At 47.8% G+C, this 13797-nt stretch overlaps 1 protein-coding gene and 1 pseudogene across 1 annotated transcript in view; one reads left to right on the top strand and one right to left on the bottom strand.

The window, feature by feature from the left end:
* The first annotated feature begins 9337 nt into the window (after nt 1–9337).
* The window catches only part of TTBK1 (tau tubulin kinase 1), a 35374-nt gene continuing 30914 nt past the window's right edge, over nt 9338–13797 (top strand). Inside the window, exon 1 of the mRNA XM_057699636.1 lies at nt 9338–9445. Coding sequence (XP_057555619.1) covers nt 9338–9445 — 108 coding nt within the window. The remainder of the gene's footprint in view (nt 9446–13797) is intronic.
* Nucleotides 12684–13075, bottom strand: LOC130831463 (40S ribosomal protein S15a-like; annotated as a pseudogene).

Genomic DNA, 13797 nt, shown 5'->3' with positions numbered 1-13797 from the left:
TTACCCTCCCGTGTATTTTGTTTCTTTGTTTTTTAAATGTGACTTTCCTTTCACAGATATGTTGTAAAAGAGGCAGAATTGAGAATCTCTGCCCTAATATATACTATACCCACCTTACTCAGGTACATTCGTAGTCTGGTCCTCCCCATCCCAGTTGTTAGGGTGTTTTCTTGTTGGTGACATCATTTATGAGGACCATTTTGTGAAAGTGGGGAACATCTGGAGTCCTTGTCCTCTTCTTTTCTTTTGTTTTTTTATAAATTTATTTAATTTATTGGTTGCGTTGGGTCTTTGTTGCTGCACATGGGCTTTCTCTAGTTGCTGAGAGCGGGGGCTACTCTTCACTGTGGTGCACAGGCTCCTCATTGTAGTGGCTTCTCTTGTTGTGGAGCATGGGCCCTAGGCGCATGGGCTTCAATAGTTGCGGCACATGGGCTCAATAGTTGTGGCTCATGGGCTCTAGAGCACAGGCTCAATAGTTGTGGCACACGGGCTTAGTTGCTCCATGGCATATGGTATCTTCCCAGAGCAGGGCTCGAACCCATGTCCCCTGCATTGGCAGGCGGATTCTTAACCACTGCGCCACCTAGGAAGTCCCCTCTTCTTTTCTGTGTTAGGAATCTATAGAGGCTAAAACAGGAGACTCATCCTTAGTGCTTGATTTTGTATTTTTTTATGAATAATTATGAATTTTAAAATTTAGTAGAAAATATAGCAAGTATGAGGAAAGAATGGAGAATAGTATATCAAATATCCTTATATCCACTACCCATATTTCATCAAATCTTAAAATTTTGTTATATCTATTTCAGATCCATATATATTAATTATAAATATTATAAATAATAATATACATATACTATCTATTGTGTATATAATAGATATGTATGCATATAGTATTGATATCTATGTATAATAGATATCTGTATATAATAGATAATATAATACATATATCTAAAATAGATATATAATATAGTAGATAATATATTATTTATATATATATTAGTCTATACACACATATACCTTAGATCATGCTTTATACTTTTATTTTCAAACTATATTTTGAAAGTTTTATTAGTTTTATAGTTTTATGGTTTTCTTTTCTTTTATATCCTTACAACTATTTTTTTTCTTATTTGATTTATCAATTACTGAGGTAATTTTGTTAAAATCTCTCTTTGACAGTGGATTTAAAATTTTTTTCTTGTAATTTTAACTATTTTTACTTTGTATTCTGAGACTAGTAAGTCAGTACAAGTTCAGAATTGTTATATGTTCTTGGGGGTATGCATTTCCTTATGAAGTGACCTATTTTTTTTCCTTATAAATTCTTTTGGACTCATATACTTTTACACCTTCGTTTCAACCTTTCTGTATTCCAAATGTGTTTTTAGTAAGCAGCTTACACCTGCATTTTAAAAAAGCTAATGCCCTGTTGATCAATGAACTTCATCCATTCATATTTATTGTGATTTCTTACATGTTTGGAAGTTTTTCTTATTATCCTCTTTTGTCTTTTATAGTTACTATGCTTTTTCCTAGCTTCTTTTTGTTTGTTTGTCACACTTTCTCTTATGTGGATTTTTTAAAAGTTGAGATATAATCGACATATAACATTATGTTAGTTTCAGGTATACAGTATAATGATATGATATACATATGTATTTTGAAATAATCGCCACAATGAGTTTAGTTAACAACCATCACCACACACAGTCACAAATTTTTTTTCTGGTGCTGAGAACTTTTAAGATCTATTCTCTTAGCAACTTTCAAATATATAATACAGTATTGTTAATTATAGTCACCAACCCTAGGACTTCATCATCTTATTACCGGAAGTTTGTACCTTTTGAGCACCTCAACCCATTTCACCCCACCCCCACACCCCACTTCTGGCAACCATCAATCAGTTTTCTGTATGTATGAGGTCATTTTTTTTTCCAGATTTTGCATATAAGTGATATGATACAGTATTTGTGTTTTTCTATCTGACTTATTTCACTTAGCTTAATGCCCTCAAGGCCCATCCATGTTGTTGCAACTGGCTGGAATTCCTTTTTTATGGCTGAATAATATTCCATTACATATATAAATATATATACACATCTCCACCAACAGTGCACAAGTGTTCCTTCTTCTCTACGTCCCCACCAACACTTGTTATTTCTTGTGTTTTATTTATTTATTTATTAAAAAAATTTTTTTTTCACACTGAGTGGCCTGTGGGATCTTAGTTCCCTGTCCAGGGGTTGACCCCTGGTCCATGGCAGTGGAAGTCTGGAGTCCTAACCACTGGACCACCAGGGAACTCCCTCTTGTCTTTTTGATAATACCCATCCTGACAGGTGTGAGGTGGTTTCTTGTGGTTTTGATTTACGTTTCCCTGATGATCAATGATGTTAGGTACCTTTTCACGTACCTATTGGCCATTTGTATGTCTTCTTTGGAAAAATGTCTATTCAGATCCTCTACCCATTTTTAAATCAGATTTCTTCGAGTTGTATGAATTCTTTATATTTTTTAGATATTAGCTCATCAGATATATGATTTGAAATATTTTCTCCCACTTCATAGGTTGAATTTTCATCTTGTTGATGGTTCCTTTCCATGTTTAATAACCAAAAAACTGGAAGGATACATGAAACAATGATGTTTGAACATTGGCCATCAGGCAGCCTAGGACAAGTGATTCCCAAAAGACAGAAACAAGCCAGGTGAGAATATTGCCTGCAGGGTTTCTAGACTGCAGGCAGAAGGGATCCAGGCTGTCTCCTTGAGCTGAGGAGACGGAGTGGGGAGTCCAGGGAAGCCAAGGCAGCTAGTTTGCAGGACAGAGCACAGGATAGGAGAGAGCGCTCTGGAATCTTCAGAGGGCTCCCTGTGACAGTCACTGAGGACTTATTAGCACATGCGTGTGAGGAAACTATCTCAGGTGGGAAAAGAACCATCTGAAAGGAGCAGAGTGAACCATCTTTGGAGCTCACGCAAATGGAAATCGTGCCTTTCCCTCCAGCTGACGTGGAAAACCTCATAATTCTTGGGGCATTGGGTAAATGATACCAAAGGGTTTGCCTCAGTGGTGGGGAAAATTAGGCCCAGACTAGACGCTTCTCAGTTCCCTCCTAACAATGACTTAAAAAGTAAGCCTTGATAGGATCACACCATTTCTAAGTAAATCAATTACATCCTGGAACAAAGCTCAAGAATATTTACTGAAGTACAAAAATATCCAGGACCCTACAAGGTAAAATTAACAATGTTTGGCATACAAAAAAAAAATTACAGTATGGAAAGGAACAGAAATATATGACCTACAGTGCAAAGAAAAACCAACAGAAATTATTCAGATAATAAAATTAGTAGACAAGTATATTAAAAGAGTTATTATAACTATTCCATGTGTTTAAGAAGTTAGGGGGAAAATTAAACATGGAAGATTTTTTAAAGACCCAGACTGAACTTCTAGAGATGTCAACTACAACAAAAAAAATACATTGGGTGGGACTCATACCAGATTAGATGCTGCAAAAGCAAAGATTAATAAACTTGGCTAAGTAGCAGTAGAAACTATCCAAAATGAAACACAATGAGAGAAAAGACTGGGAAAAAATGAACAAAGCATCAGTGAGCTGCAGGACAACTTCAAGCAGCCCAGTAGACCGGGTATTTGGAGCCCCTGAAGGAAAAAGAAAAGCAGAAAAAATATTTGAGTAAATCATGGCCAAAAATTTTCCGAACTTGATGAAAACTGTAAATCCACAGATACAAGAAGCTCAACAAACCCCAAGAACAAGAAACATACATACAGGGGCTTCCCTGGTTGTCCAGTGGTTAAGAATCCACCTTCCAATGCAGGGCACTTGGGTTCAATCCTTGGTCAGGGAAATAAGATCCCACATGCCACGGGACAACTAAGCCAGCAAGCTCTAGAGCCCATGCACCACAACTAGAGAACCTGTGTGCCACAACTAGAGAAACTCATGCACCACAACGAAGAGCCCATGCACCACAACAAAAGATCCTGTGTGCCACAACTAAGACCCAATGCAGCCAAAAATAAATAAACAAATAAATAAATCTTAAAAAAAAAATAGTGATAAGGTAAGATCGTAAAATTAGCCAGAGGAGTAGAAAATATTACATACAGAGAAGCAAAGATAACTGCAGATTTTTCATCAGAAACAATGTAAGCTAGGAGACAGTACAGCAACGTTTCTAAAATACTGAAAAAGAAAAAAGTCAACCTAGAATTCTAACCTAATATTCAGATCATACTGTGTCCTATCTTTGCTCAAAATTCTTCAGTGATTTCCTGTCTAAAGGTCTGAGTCCCCTGGACACTGACTCTGCAACAGAGGTGCTCATGCAGTAGGCTTACTGGGAAGTGCTCTGAGGATCAAAACCTGGGGAGGAGTGAAGGAAGCAGCACTGCACAGAGGAGATGCTGAGCTTTGATGCAGCCTCAACAGATGCTTTGGCTCACCCTGTTGGGGGTTTGTAAATGGGATGTTCTTTCAGAGCTGCCCTGAGTTGGGGTGATGGGGCCAGACCTTGGTACTTACGACTGGCTATGGGATCCCCTAGGAAGGGCACGCTATCTTGGGCATGGAAGCTCCCTTGGTCAAGGGCAACTCCAGAGAGAGAGTGAGCTGAGAGAGACAGTCTTCAGCACCCGAGGCAGCTAGGGAAATGAGTCCCTGGATTCTGAAGGGGGATCTGGGTGGCTCACCACATTGTCCACTATGCTTCCAAAAACTAAATGGAGAGAATCCAATTTCCTTAGCATAGCACACAAGGCCCTTCATTCATGATCTTGCACAAGGTCACCCCGAGCTCACCATATACTCTCTTCTCAGCCTGGAAGTCCCTCCCACCCTCTGCCCTGGCCCCAGTCATCTGTTGAAAAACTCCTACTAACCCTTCAAATTACAGTTGAGTGCACCTCCTCCAAGAAGCCTCCTCTGACTACTCTTGCAGATTCAGTGACCCTTCTTCCCAGCATAGAGGTTAGGCGCATGGACCCTGGGGCCAGGGTTTGAATCCCAGCTCTGCCACTTGTTAGCTGTGTATGTAACTTAAGGCAAATTATTCAACCTCTCTGCATCTTCGTTTCCTCGTCTATAAAATGGGTATAACAATAGTATGCCACCTCAAAGAGTTGTCATGAGGGTTAAATGAGTTAATATGTGAAAAGTCAGAACTGTGTCTGGCAGGACAAAATCATTACTGCTATTATTATTATTACTATTGCTGTCGTTGTTGTGGTTGAAGTTCGTGTGCATTTGTTGAAGACAAGAAGGATGGAAGGAAGGGACCTGAGAGAGACAAAGTGCAAAGTATGTTCAGGGAATGTTAAGTAATTCAATCTGTCAGAGAGTAATAATAGCCTCTCTGGGCCCATATTGGGAAGAATGTTTCATGTCACGGTAAAGACTGTGCATCTCATTTGGTAAGAGAAACAATGAAAGTTTCTCAACATATGGGAGAAAGCTTCAAAGAAAGAAAGGGCCAGGTTGAGCCAGGAGGTAAGATTGTGTGTGTGTGTACAGCGAGGTGAGAGTTACAGGTGAGGGATAGTGTTAGAAGAAATGGGGGGGGGGTACTTATGAGCGGATGGGTACAGGTGAGGAGAAATAAGTTTAGAGGAAAGTAATATGAACAATATGAACATATGGAAGATGCTGCGGGAGAATCAGTTGAGGCTGATGGGAACAGGTGAGGAGTGATATGGACATGCTGGGAGTGGAGAAGATAAAGGGTGATGGAGACAGGTGAAGTTTGTGGGGACAGGTAAAGAGTGACGAGGCCCTGCTGGGGGATGGGGGTCAAGTGAATGGCAGAGACCAGTGAAGAGAACATAAGAGCGGAAGCAGGTCCATCCGAGAGAGAGCCCTAGGGCCGCGAGAGTGGAGAAAGGTGCAGAGTAGAATGTGATGTCAGAGCAAGGGCGATGATGTAAGAGCCGGGGCGGTGAGGAGGTGATGTCAGGGCTGGTGCTGATGCTGGCGGCGCAGTGCATTGTGGGCAGCTCCCCGCTCTGCCGCTGCCGCCGCCGTCACCGAGAAGGATCGGGGCCGGGCCGGGCCAGGCCGGGATGGTCCCGGTCGGAAGCCCGCCGCCACCGCCGCCGGAGGGAGCGGACCGCCCAGAGCCGCACTGAGCCGCCCCCGCCCCCGCTCCGCCCCGGCCCCGGGGGATGCGCCGCCCCGAGCCGCTGCCTCCGCCGCCGCAGCCGCAGCCGCAGCGGGCACAGAGCAGGTGAGGAGAGGCGAGGCGAGGCGAGGCGAGGCGGGGCGGGGCGGGGCGGGGCCGACGGGCCGGACGGGGGTCGGGGAGGGGGGTCCTTCTGTGGACCCATCGGGCCTCCGGCCTGGCTCACCTCCCAGCGCAGCCTTCTCCAGCTCCCCCTCCCTGTGCTGTCTCAGTCTCCACCCGAGCTGGGACGCTGGCCTACACAGCCTGGGCCGCATCCCGAGGCCTGGATCGGCACCCTGCCCCCCGCACACAGACCCACCCTCTCTAGCCTGTCCTCCAGGGGTTTTGTTCCTGGCTTCTCACCTCTGGTCCCTGTCCCTATGGCTTCACTCTCCTGGCATCCCTGACAGTCGTTCACCGCTGTCTCCATAACCTCTCTCCCTTGTCCTCAGTCCCTCCATTCCTCCCACCAGCCTCCTTTCCTACTTCCTCACCCCTTCAACTGTGCCCAGAAGCCCCTCTCATGGTCCTGTCCCCTCCTCATCTCCTCACCTGCCATGATTATCCCCCACCTGTCTCTGTCTTACGCAACCCCCTCCTCTGATCCTGTCACCCCTTGTCCCTTGCATTCCCCTCTGCCCCCTTCCACACTGCTCTTCACCTGTTCGCATCACCCCTCACTGATCTCCCTCACCTCTCCTTACCTGGGCTCCCAGATTCCCACACACACCTGGCTCACACCTTGCATAGGTGCACATCAATCCTTATATGCACATGCCATGATGAGCTCCCAACCACCTAGACAGACACCCCCAACACACACACGTGCGTGCACGCACACACATCATTGGTCCCACACTCTCATACATGCACGCTTGCTGACGGATATTCATAAAACCTTCTCCACAAGTCCTCTCTCACTACACACCCATGCCTCCACACACCAAAGTGTCCTGAGGGGGTGGTCATGGGGCAGCCAGGTTCCTTGTGTCTGTGTCATCCAACTCTAGCCTGGGCTGAGTACAGTCCTCTGAAGCAGAGAGTGGGAAGGATGGTGGGCAGGGAAGGCAGGGCGCCCTCATTTATCCTCTTGCCTCCACTCCCCCTTTTCCCACCTCACCTGTTCCTTCTGCGCTTGCCCATTTATAGAATGGGAGCGGGACTCACCTCTTCCTCATCAGTCCATAGAATTCACCATCACAGGACTGGAAGGCCCACCAGAGGCCACCCTGTTTAGCTCCTCAAGGCTCCCTCCCTCCTGGTTCAATTGCTCCTTCGATCTTGTCTTCCAGCCGTCTCTCCATCTTTATTCCAGAATCCCCCATCCCTTCCTCTTCCTTCATCCTGCCACTGCCCTTGCTGCCCTCTGAATTCCTGATGCCCCATTTGGCACTTGGCAGAAGGAAGGCAGAGGCCTATCTGATATCCCCACAGTCCTGATACTCTGAAGTTGTGTGGATTAAACAGTCAGCTGAGTCATTTGGCATAAAAAGAGTGACAGTGTCCCTCTCCCTAAAGATCCCTCACGGCACATCGTGACCTGTTGAAGGTTGTTTCCACACCTTCACTATCCCATGCTGCCCCGGTACTAGGATGGCCAGGCACGGGAGCCCTGGGGAATGAGTCCATCCCAGGTAAAGACAGGCTCATGGAGTTCCCGTCCCATCCATAGGTATCTTAGGCACGTTCCTCCTCTCTACCTCCCCCACCATACCCAGCCTGAGGAGTTCCTTCCATCTGTGACTGTCCAGGGTCACTGTGAGGGCAGGGCCGTATACATATGAAAAGTGTAGGGGAAAGGAGAGAGGAAAAGATCCATTTGTACTGGGTTGGCAGACACCTCAAAAAGCCACCTCTTCTGGCCCCTGCCCAGACACGGGCACATCACACACTAACAGACACAAAACCACGCATAAGCACATGTGGACACAGATGTACAGACACAAAGACACACACAGACATATAGATAGGCACACATAAAAAGACACACGAAGACACAGACACTCACACAGAGGGTACACACACAGACACACACATGTGTACGCTGACACTTCCCTGGGTAACACTGGCTGGCTTTCCCAGCCCTCACACTTGGGACACTCCCCCTGATATCCAACTTCTACCTACCTGAATGTGACAAGAGCTGTGTTCTTTCCCGAGCAGACACAGAAAAGTGTGGGCAGAGGCTCTCTCGCCCACTGTCCATGCAGACCTGCTGCCCCCAGCACACCTGCCTTCTCTTAGGCCATTTCCACTTCGCTGCTGTCTTCCCTCCCCCCAGTTCAGCCTGCCTCTCTCCCTCTGAGTGGCCACAGGGTTGCTGTACCTCTAAGATTCATGTCGAACCTGTCACCTTATGTTCACCCCATCACTCACATCCTTGCTTCTCACCCCCTTGGCCATGTCAGTGGTTTGGGCTCAGCTCTGAGAAAGGTTGCAGCCTCCTGGCCCAGCACCATCCTCAAGGGGCTGTTGGGTAGCTCCTCACTTTCAGGTGATCGCATCTCCCATGGCTGATAGGGGTCTCTGTCACTCTGGTGTGTGTCTTCCCTGTGTCACCCTTTGGTTCAGCAGGTCTCCCCTTTCAATATGCCTCAGATGCACAGTTCCCTGGGCACGGTGCGGCATGGGAAAGGTGTGGGTGTGGGGGCCACAGATTGAATCCCCAGGCTGGTCCTTCTTGGTCCAGGCCTCCCCTGCCCAAGCACCGACTCCAGCCTGGTGCACCCCTCGGTTAGCAAGTCTTCCCCACATTACTTAGCATTGTCTCTTTGGGAAACGCTTTCCCCACAGCCTGTTCACCCATCATTTTCCTCTCCTTTTTCCATCACATGTGTGTCCTGTTGCTGGTTGTCGCATCTCCAGTTTGTAGTTTGTATCTCCCTTCCTGTGAATGGCATTTCTGTCTTCCTCTCTGACCTGCACTCGGTTTTCGTACAATGCTCCCCCCAGTGACCCCTGGAGCATCCACCCAGTGGACCAGGGAAGGATGCCTGCCAGGAGAATGGAACTCCCCTCCTCCATATCTGCAAGTGGGTCCCAGGCCCTAGCCCACCCCCCTCACAGTCCCTCCCCACTCCCCCAGGTAGATGGCCCCCACAGGGCAGGCCCTGCGGACACCCCTCCCTCCCGCTGGCGGATGCAGTGCCTAGCTGCCGCTCTTAAGGACGAAACCAACATGAGTGGGGGAGGGGAGCAGGCCGACATCCTGCCGGCCAACTACGTGGTCAAGGATCGCTGGAAGGTGGTGAGTGAGTGACCCAGCGGGGCAGAGGTAGGGGTGGGGGGAGGATGGGAGGAGAGGATCTGAAGACCTATTAAAACAGGTGCCCTTGGCTCCCCTAACCTAATAGGGAGGTGCACCTGAGCTTATTTGCATATGGCTTGCAGGTCACTATTCTGCCTACACTTGTGGACAATAGCTTTCTCTCGGTGCCCTCTCTCCAACCCCGCCGTCTCTCACCCCTTTCCCGGCTACCTCACGTTGGTTGGGCCCAGCCTGGAACAACTCCTGGTTGGATGTCGGAGCAGGAGCTGCAGAGCTCAGTGAGGGGAGGAGGGTGGGGGTGGGGGAGGGGGCTTTTTCTCTGCTGGACCTTGGAGAAGGGCAATGAATGAGCCCCTCCTCTTCCGCAGAGGACAGTAAAGCTTGGGTTCGGGGAAAGAGGCCCTGCGGGCGGCTCCCACCGCATCCGCACTCCATCTTCTCCATTCACCCTCCTCCCGTCACTGCTTCCTGCGGCAGGTGCAACATGCCGAGACTCCATCTCCCAGCGTGCCTTGCTCTTCCAGCCCAGGACTTCAGGCTGCTCGGCCTGCTGGGAATTGTAGTCCGAGCCTCTTCAGGGCTTTGGGCCTCGGATGGGAGGGCGACACGTGAGGGTCGAGGCAAAGGCAGTGTAGTGTATGCCTGAGCGGGACCTACTGTAAATCAATCCCTGTCCCCCCCCCGGCCCCCCGCGCGCCTCCACTTTCTTTCCGATGCTTGTGGGAGCTCTGATGTCCTCTTTTTATGGGGGCAGGATGATGGAGGGCAGAATTTGGAGTGACAGTATGTGAGCTTATGGGTCTGCATAGGGTGGGGGCTCAGCTCACGAGAGGTGCAGGGTTGAGAGGAGAATGGGGCCTGGCTGCGGGCAGGTCTCCATGGCAACAACTACCCAGTGGGCAGGTCCCCTAGTGGCCCAGGGAGAGGGGCAAAGGTGGCAATGTTCTCAGAGATGTCTCTGGGACTGGGGGAGGTGAGGGAGGCAGCTGGAGGAGCCAGAGAGCTAAGGGAAGGGGCTGTCTATGTCCCAGAGTGGGGACTTCCTGAGAGAGAGAGGAAGGGGACAGAAACTGGGAAAGGAGGAGCCAGGGACAGACAGAGAGTGAGGCACAGCTCAAGAACCAAGAAAGCTGCCCAGATGGGCTGTGCCAGGAGAAAACTAGGGTCCATGGCACTTGGTGGAATATTTTAAAATAATAGCATTTTTTTCTTCTTGAGGGGTGCCTCTTAGAATCAGAATATCAAACTATAATAACAATAAAAACTTAGCATTGGTTTTGAGCACATACTGTTGCCAGGTGCTGTGCAAAATGCCTTATAGGCATTATCTCAACAATCTACGGCATAGATGCTGTTATTATCCCCGTTTCACAGGTGTGGAAACTGAGGCACAGAGATTAGCTAACTTGGCAAGTTCCCATGACTAGTCAGTGGAACCAGGTTTGTCTGACTGCTGGGGCAACAGTCACTGAGCTATGTTGCTTCCTAAGAATTAGCCCATCCAAGAATCAGGATCACAGAGCTGAGGGAGAATTGTGACATATTCTAGTCCAGCTCTCATTTTATAGAAGTGGAAAAGTGGAAACTCACCCCAGTTCACCTGGAGCTGGGCCAAGAAACCAGGTTTCCTTTTTCCTAAGTGAATTGCTAGTCCTATTGTGTCATGTTTCTTGAGGTCCTTCAGCAGGGGAGGGGGTCCTGAAAAAATTTAGGAGGGAGGGATAGGGTCTGGTGAAGGGAGGTTGAGAGAACATTCGTGTCACTGGGCTGTGGGAAAAGCTGTTTTGTGACTTTCGTGGACCTTGGGCACTTTTGCCTTTACCGGCCCCTTCCAACATAATAAAGTACTAAAAATTGCAATTGTATGACTGCATTGCTATAATGAGGAACAAATTAATACTATATAATACAAATTTTTTGCTCTAGAAGTTCATTTTTCCCCTTCTGACTTTAAAAGAAATTAAAACATTTTCATGGCCCTCTAGAAGTATTATTAGGGGCCAAGTCACTGTGCCTGCTGTACTCTCCCACCCCCAGAGGTTCTATAATGGGTGGGGGGCGGGGGTGAGGAGGGAACTAAGGAAGGAGAAATAGACTCTGTTTGGGAGTGGAGGTGGTAGAGAAATCCCCTTTGGCATCCTGGGAAATTGGGGAGTGGGTGTCAGAAATGTCTAGGCTGCCCTGAGCCCTCCTTACCATCTCCAGCAAGGATTTTGGAGCCTGGCAGATCTGGCTTGAATCTCAGCACTCACACTGCTAATCACAGTATGGTCAACAATTCCTACAATATTACAGTTAAGAGCATGGGTTCTGCATCTGATTGCCTGGATTTAAATGAAACCTGGCTTCACTACTTACCAGCAGCGTGAACGAGGCAAGGTACTTAACTCTCTGTGCCTTAGTTTTCCTTTTGTGCAAAATGACAACTCCTGTGACTCCTGTGACCTTCCTCACCTGTGTTGTTGGGAGCCTCTGGGGATGAGCTGAGATGATGTCTGTGAGTCTGGAGCACAGAACCTGAGGTGTGGTGGTTGTACCCTACCCCTTTCCTCCATGTTTCCACAAAGAAAACCGTAAAGCAATCTAGAAGATACTAGAATCTCCCCTGAGTTTTGCGTTCCCCAGAGGAAGACATGCCATTGCTTCCCTTGAGTCTGCATCTTTCTCCTGCTGTTCTGAAATTCTTCTAGACTTCTGACATTAACTTTCATCTCAAGTAGAGAGGGACCCTGGTTTCTCACTGTTCTTCCTCTCCTCTTTCCTGGGCACAAGAACCCAACCAGCCTTCCACCTGTCTTCTAAATCTTCCCTTCATCTTTCTCTCTCTTTCTAGGGTGTTTACAACAGTAACCTGCTGAGAACTCCCAGTCCTCAGCTCTGCCCTGCCCCCTTTCTCCCACCAGTCCCATGTTTCAACCACCATTAAACATTTATTGGGCATCTGAGTGCCGAGTAAACGCTAAGGGGAGGGCTCAGAGATGCAGGAGGCTCAGAGTCAGGAGTTTACAGACTGGATGATCAGAGCAGCCTCCATCCAATCATAAGCAAGTCCAGCTGTGGCTGTCATGTTACAAGCCAACAGGACACAAGTGAGGGCTCTGGAAGAGGGCAGGCCACCCATAAGGGGCGGGCTCTCTGGGGAGGTGAGAATTGAACTGTACAGTTTTGTTTTTTTTTTTCTGTTGAGGCATTTTCTTTGCACAGATGTGTCGCATCCCTAGAAAAAGAATCCCAGGATTCTCCCTCCTGTGTTTCCTCGTCCTGCTTCCTCATGGTTCATGAGGCCAGCTGAGATTATCAGTACAGTGAAGCCACACTGACAGGACGAGAGCAGGTTATTCTGCCATTTTTCTAGATCTCTGAGCTGCACATCAAATCTGGGCTGATTGCTCTACACTTGTTTTGCCTGCCTGTGAGGTTCACGATAATTTTCCCAGCTCTGTGAGCATCGATGATTTCAAACGTTCCGATGTAACCATGCTTCACCATCACAGTTAGAAACTGGACAATGACTTTGGAGCATGGTCTAATAAGAACCTGGCATTTACTTCTCTTTTCAGCATTGTTGATGCTCTTGAGAGCATCAGCCAGGACCTTTGTGCACACCATTATGGCAGCACGGAAAGGTGGTGGAAAGAGGTGTACATCTTTCTTAAACCGCATGAGTCCCAACTTAGAACTCAGCACCTTCTGATGGGAGGAAGGGATAGTCAGGGAGTTTGGGATCGACATGTACACACTGCCAAATTTAAAAGGGATAACCAACAAGGACCTACTGTATAGCACAGGGAGCTCTGCTCAATGTTATGTGGCAGCCTGGATGGGAGGGGAGTTTGGGGGAGAATGGATACACGTATATGTATGGCTGAGTCCCTTTGCTGTGTGCCTGAAACTATCACAGCATTGTTAATTGGCTATATTCCAATATAAAATAAAAAGTTAAGAAAAAACTCAGCACTTTCTCCCTTGTCCCTCTACCATTGCCAGCAGCACCCTCACTCTCTAAGATGCCTGGGTCCCTGACTTGAGATGACTTTTAATCCTACCCCATAACAGCTTTGTGCATCTCCCCTGGCCAGTTCTTCTTCTATCACAGTTCTCCTCTCTGCCTTTTCTCACTACCTGCCTGGGGATACTGGAGGAGGGGTCCCAGAGCGTCAGAGCTCCACTGCAGCGCTCCTTGGGAACACAGAGATTCTCTCCAAATCTCCATCCTCAGCATGTTTCCCTGGAGAGGAGGCTCACCCTGGTTTTGGGCATCTGACCTGGGGCCCTGGAGTGATGTGTGCTTCAGCACAGGGCTTGGGCAGAGGACACCCTTTGCTGAGTCC

This window comes from Hippopotamus amphibius, chromosome 11 (genome assembly GCF_030028045.1).
Source record: "Hippopotamus amphibius kiboko isolate mHipAmp2 chromosome 11, mHipAmp2.hap2, whole genome shotgun sequence".
Taxonomy (NCBI): Eukaryota; Metazoa; Chordata; class Mammalia; order Artiodactyla; family Hippopotamidae; genus Hippopotamus; species Hippopotamus amphibius.
The sequence above is the reverse complement of the archived record's forward strand: the minus strand, read 5'-3'. Positions and strand labels throughout refer to the sequence as shown.